This window comes from Otolemur garnettii, unplaced genomic scaffold, assembly GCF_000181295.1.
Source record: "Otolemur garnettii isolate 467f Iridium unplaced genomic scaffold, OtoGar3 scaffold00014, whole genome shotgun sequence".
NCBI lineage: Eukaryota > Metazoa > Chordata > Mammalia > Primates > Galagidae > Otolemur > Otolemur garnettii.
The window spans coordinates 9,564,336-9,571,064 of NW_003852409.1; the positions used below are offsets into that span (position 1 = coordinate 9,564,336).

At 32.3% G+C, this 6,729-nt stretch overlaps 1 protein-coding gene across 6 annotated transcripts in view; it reads left to right on the top strand.

Annotated features, from left to right (window-relative positions):
* FSD1L (fibronectin type III and SPRY domain containing 1 like) overlaps positions 1–1,298 on the top strand; it is an 87,170-nt gene extending 85,872 nt beyond the window's left edge. For all 6 annotated transcript variants that reach the window (XM_003785198.3, XM_003785199.2, XM_003785200.3 and 3 more), the window contains one exon: positions 716–1,298. In XM_003785198.3, the coding sequence (XP_003785246.1) occupies positions 716–838 (123 nt within the window). In that variant the 3' untranslated portion in view covers positions 839–1,298. The remainder of the gene's footprint in view (positions 1–715) is intronic.
* The last annotated feature ends 5,431 nt before the right edge of the window (positions 1,299–6,729 follow it).

The following is a 6,729-nucleotide window of genomic DNA, read 5'->3' on the forward strand; positions in this document are numbered from 1 at the left end:
TAAGTTTGTGTCTGCTATGTGCATCATAGTTGATAATAGTTTAAATGATTCATACTTTAATTCTCTTAACTCTGTTTCAAATCTGTTATTTTTCAATATATCAAATCCTAGTTGCTTTGTTCATAAGCAAAGCAGTTTTATCTTCTGTACGTGTATTTATATTTGTGATAATTAATAGAACATGGCAAGCATGTCTGGTTGTTGTTATTTGTATTTTCCTCAGAAGTCCTTAAAGAATTTTAAAGACGTTTTTATTGTTAACAATATAGAGAAAAAAACAGTGGATTTTACTCTTAACAGAAGGGTGTTACATTCCTCTCAGGCCACCTTTCATTATCAAAACCCAAAGCACAATTGAGATAAGGAAGTTGCTTTTTTGTACGCTTTTGGTTATGAAGGTTTACATCAGAAATGAAAGCCAGTATCTTTTGCCTATATTCATCTAATTCTCTAGATTTCTATAGCCCTGAGTTCTAATCTTGGGTATGCAGTTTCATTGGGTTCTGCTACCACAGAGACTTCCTCTGTCCTCTGTGGTTCTAGGGAAGTTCTGAGTTAGCCTTTCCACGTCTCAGCTCACGTATGAAAGTTATTAGTTTGGGACTTGTTGATGTTCATATATTTGCCATTTTGTCTTTCAAATGGAAATTTAAGAATCACTGAAATTCTAATTTGATTTGAATCTCACTGAGTCCTTGTTTTTATGTTTTCTTAGGTTTGGTGTGGTGGACTTTCTTTGAATACTGGGATGCAGGTTCCAAGTGCTGTGAGAACACTTCAGAAAAGTGAAAATGGAATGACTGGTTCAGCAAGCAGCCTGAACAATGTTCCTCAGTAATGTCTGAATTTTTACCCTTCCTCTTGCTTGGGGTGGCCTTTTCTGTGCAGTTACTAATGACAGAAATGTGTGAGTGGTGAAAATAAGATTTGTTATGTTCTGCTTTGAAGCCTGGAATCTGTTAGCATCTAGTATGAAGCATTTGTAGGAACTTACCGTGCAATATCATAGAAGCAAGCAGATATTGATCAAGAAACTTATGTCTTGAAGAGTAAATGAGGAATAAGGCAGTGCTTAAATATTTACACAGAAGCCCATTTTTGTGTTTCTTGGATTACTTTGGCTTTCCAGTGTGTTTAATTATATATGGTAACCCTCAGGCCTTGGGTGAAAAGCTTTTAAATCTTGCCTTCTTTCCTCTATGTTTTCACTTTTCTATTTCATCACTACTTATTATTTAGTTCTTACACTGAAGCTTTAAAAATAACATACGATATAAGGTTTTCTTTTTTTGCAGTTTTGGGCCAGGGCTGGGTTTGAACTCACCACCTTCTGCATATGGGGCTGCTGCCCTACTCCTTTGAACCACAGGCGTCACCCCAATATAAGGTTTTCTAAAAACTAAAATCATTGTTTGAGGGTAATATAAGAGTTTTCTTACCATGGTGTATTTTTTTCCCTTTTATAAATGAATTTCACAAAATTAGTCTTTTGTTTATTGACTAGATCACATATCATTTTCTTTTTTCCAAAATATTGTGATATTTCTCTTGTGTTTTCTTTTTCTTTTTTTTTCCAGTTACCCCATAATACGTCCCATCTTGTGATTTTAATTGTGAATGGAGAGGAATAATTTGTAAATATGTAACAGCTTAAAATCACTCAGATTTTAGTTTTTTTACCTGCTGTACTATATAGTAGCAAAGAGTCATTCCTTATATGTTGCCCTATTTAATTAGACTTCTTTTCATTCTATCACTTTGGATGATGGGTAGTATATTTTCTTCTTTTTTTGTTTTACAGGCGCCCGCCACAACACTGGCCAATTTTTTTTGTTGTTTCAGTTTGGCTGGGGCCGGGCTAGAACCTGCCACCCTTGGTATATGGAGCCGGCGCCCTACTCACTGAGCTATAGATGCCGCCCAATGGGTAGTATTTTTTAAAGGCTTATATTATTTTGTTCTCTGGATTAGCCCCACCTACAATAGTTATCTTTGGCGAAGTTCTCACTCAAATTTGGCACTAACGGATAATAATTATGCAGATTTTTAATGTCTCTAGTAGGAATGAAAGCATTGAAAGTTATATAGAAGGTAGAAAAACCTATGCTACTCAACTTTTCTCTGAGAAGGATAAATTATAAAGGGAGGTATGTAAAATTATTCTTTACTGAAGCAATATATATTTTCTTTTTAATAAAACATGGAATGATTTAAACAGTTGTTTTTAGAAAAAAATGTACATGTCTCTGACTTAATTGGCATGTGAATTTTTCAAATAACCATTCAGAATATAGAGTTTTCTCATTACTTTTGTTAAAGGAGTGTAATTTTCCAAAATCCACAGTTTCCCCAAACTTGGGGAAAATATATTAGTAAGTAAAAACCATTTGCTGTTGAGCAGAACATAATTATTCTTAAAATTTGATTAGAATTTGTAATTCTGGAGGTACCTGTGGCTCAGTGAGTAGGGCGCCGGCCCCATATACCGAGGGTGGCGGGTTCAAACCCAGCCCCGGCCAAACTGCAACAAAAAATAGCCAGGCGTTGTGGCAGGCACCTGTAGTCCCAGCTACTTGGGAGGCTGAGGCAGAAGAATTGCCTAAACCCAGGAGTTGGAGGTTGCTGTGAGCTGTGACTCCACTGCACTCTCCCAAGGGCGAAAAAGTGAGACTCTGTCTCTACAAAAAAAAAACCCAGAATTTGTAATTCCGGTCCATTGAGCCAAACTGATAGTTGTAATTACAGTATCTTAAGAATTCCTTGGACGTTTTTAAGAGGTCTGACTTTGTATTTTTTTCTTAATTTTTGAAACTTTTAATTTCTTTTTGTTGATATTCTTTAATTCTCATTTTAAATATCTTATGCTGTGACAGTCTTCTCCCAAGAAGTGACCTTTTCTGCTTACATTTGAGTTGCATAAAGGTCTGTGTAATAATTCATCTCTTAAAATTTACATTTTACATATAGGATTTTTTTTTCATTCATGAAACAAATCTAAATGAGGTTTTATTTGGACAGGAGTATCATTTTTCCGGAGGATATTCATCTCTGTAGTATTATCTGATGACATACTGGTAATTTAAAAAACTATAAGGCAGCTTATAAAATGAAGTATGCCAATAGGTATTGTTTTGATTCTCCAAACAGAATTTTGGTTTTTGTTCCTCACAGAGATTTTGAAAGAAATCTTTGGATGTTTTCTATTCCCCATATAGGGGCTATTCCAGGTACTAAGGAAAGAGGAAGTTTTAATTCCCTCTTCATAGGCTTAAACTTGAAAGCAGTAATTTAGTAGTCGAGTTGCTTTATGTGAATTTTAGTATAGTTTAGCCAAAATGACACAGAAAAGGCCAGATGTTCTTATAGAAAAATTTTTACTATTATGTCTTATATCAGTGTGTCTTCTCATTAATTCAGTGCCTTTTTCCTCTAAGCATACTCTTGCTCCATGCCCAATACACTGTCAACTGACATGTAAGCCAGAAAGTATAATGTTATAGTGGTGAGGGCCTTCTGTTTCAGGGGCATGGGCAAATGAATATATTAATCAGGGGCTGGAGGAGTGCATATGATTCTTGTGCTAATGTCATCATTTGAAACTCTTCATAAAAAAGTTTCTAATATTCATTTGGAAAAATGTATTAATTTCACTGGGGAGATTTCATTTCTGAAAGATTTTGTAGTAATAAATATAAATGTAGTAAATCCAGAGTCCCAAGTTCTCATCATATGTTAATACTTGATATTTAATTATACTACTGTCACTTCAAAATAAGAATTGGAGGATTTCCTCTTACTACGCTTCTTCTTTAAAGGCCTTTACATTTAGAAAACAAAATGTGTGATTTTTTAGTTTGTTAAGTTAAACTAGAGAAAGTTTGTCACCCTCATTTCCAAACTGAAAAATAATCAAATATAGTGCCTATTTAAATAGTCTCAAAATAAGGTAACTATTAACTTGACCATAATATATAACATTCTCATTGACATTTGAATTTAAAAATACTACACCCTTTTAGTCTATTTAATACGTTGTGGAAAGTTGATAAACACTTTCAAACATTCTTTCTTGCTTATTTTTGTTTTGACTGGTCACACATGATTGCTTTCTATAAAGGAACGCATGAGAGGTTGACTATCATGGATGTGTCATAGGTGTAAAAAACTTGCTTTATAAGAACATGTGTTTAGTATCATTTCTCTTTTAGCAGTTGAATTACAATCTAGTTTTATTAAACTGGGTAAAGAAATGAAGGAACTGCCTTAAGCACTTTAGAAAAAGAGTTTTGCAATTTACTTTGACTCTTTTGGCTGACTATGTCATATTACGTCTTTAACTTATGGTAAATATGTAGATACTGAACATTCAATAACTAATGCACATAGAATTTTAATATACCACAGTTCTTTTAATGTTCCAGGTATAGGTAAACTATACAGAACATGGCTGTTTGTACAAGGGTTTAATTGATCCATCTCTACCATTTTGACATCCATCTCTACCAAACTGGAAAATGCTGCTGTATAACTGGAGTTGGCCTACTTACTCTGTTCTGCAAATAGTAACTTTTCCCCATGTTATAAAAAGCTACTGGCTTACTTTTATTTATTCATTTAGAAATTCAAGCATGAACAATATCATAAATAATTTGATTTTTTTTTTTGGTGACTGATTCTTGGTGGTATAAACAATAAAAGTGAATATTTGTAATGAAATTTTTTAATCAGGCTGAGATATTCTGTTTCATGACTTATCTAAAGTTTTTCCTCTATATACTTTTTCCATAAACTTATTTATGTATTTTTAATGTTTCTTTGGGAAACAAGTGGGAAAAAATTGGAAAAGGAAAGGTTGTCCAGGGTTCAAATTGTACACGAACTTTATGGATACCATATGATTATTTCAAAGAGTATTAATTTTAAAAGTCTGGTGTAGACTTCTTACTATAAAATATATGATTCTAGGCTAAAAAATTGACAGTATTTTCAAATCATAATTATTTTTTAACAAACATACTTGCTAAATCAGTGTCCATTCATTGGCTAATTATACAGTAATTACTTGAATGTATAGCAGTCAAAATTAGATTACTTTGTATTCTTGTTTGCAAAGCTAGTGAAGTTTGACTTACTGTGCATATAGTTCTTCTGTTTTTGACAGTTTGCATCTTAAAAATAATGTTCTGCTAATAAGTTCAAAATAAATTTGGATAGTTCATCAGAAAAAATGCAAACTAGTTGCATATAAAATGGTTCACTTTTATATAGCCACATAAAATGGGTCTGAAAAGGTTTCTTCTTTGATTTTATTTTTACACTGGATATATATTCTTATAGGGAAGTGTATGGTTGGCACAAATTTATTCAGTATCCAGGTAACCATAAAATTGTTTGTTATTTTTAACCAAAATGTATATTTCATAATGCTGGCACTGGAGTATTATAAGAGATCATGAATGTTTTCTTAATTATCACAGAAAGATTACCTCATTTTCAGTAAAGTTTTGGTTTTATGTGTATCTTACAGTATTCACATTCTGCAGTTAGTGTGACTCTGATATATCATATAATAATTTGTTACTGGGAATATTTGATTAACCTAAATACTGTAAGCATTTTGAATTAGTTGGCGTTTAAATGGATTACATTTGGTATGTGTTTTCATTGAAAATATACTGTTGGACATACTGTATAAATGTTAATATTGGCTTATAAATAAATACTAGAAATTGCCATAGAACTTTTCTCCTCAAACTACCCAGTTATTAAAGTAAAAGATTATTTATTATTTTTAGATCAATATAAGGTACTGACTTCTAATTCATAATCATTTAAGCTATGTTAAATTTAAACTGGTATCTTTTTTTATCGGTACTCATTCAGTATAAGTTAGTTGGTCCATGGGAGTGGAATGTAGAGGATTTCACAGTATGTACGGCAGAAGGTAGGTAGGTGAATGTGTTTGTTTCGGCGTGGAGCTCATTAAGTTTGGACTAATTTAAAATAAGTCAAATTATAAGTGATTGGTGAAAGCCATTTTTGTTAGTATGGAACTTTCTGGAGAGCATAAGGGCTATAAGAATGAATAATTTTTTTTAACATTTCCCATATATCTAAGGTACCAAAGCACTAAATCTAATTTATCTTTTAAGCGAGTCACTTTAAAATCAACTTTAATTCATACTATAAGATATATAATAAGCTAAAATTGTAGAGTAATGTATATTAAAATCCACTAGTCTTTAAAATCTCTGCATAAGACATAAAAATGATTTTGTCACCATTTCTTTTAAAGTATTTAAAATTAACCACCTTAGCTCCACCATATACTTGATCTGTGTGACCTCTACATTAAATCACTTATCATATTTGGGACTCTATTGCCTTATTTATAAAACAATTGTTACTTATTAAGCCTACCTCACAGGGCTGTTGTGAGGAATAAAATGAAATGGAGTATGGAAATTGCTTCAACAACAGTAAAGCACTATGTAAACATACGGTGTTATTTTTAGTTAATGATGAAGTGTTTGTATACTTGTAGATGACATTTACTTGTTATTAAAGCATGTGCTTCAAGTGGTATCACCAGTGATTTCAAACAAGATTTGAAAAATAAAAGCCCCAATTAAAATACCCTTTAATATTCATTTAGTTTGTGCATGACTTGTGGCCTTTTTGTATTTTCTCATCAAGCCTATTACTCAGACTTTCCACAGCATTAGTATG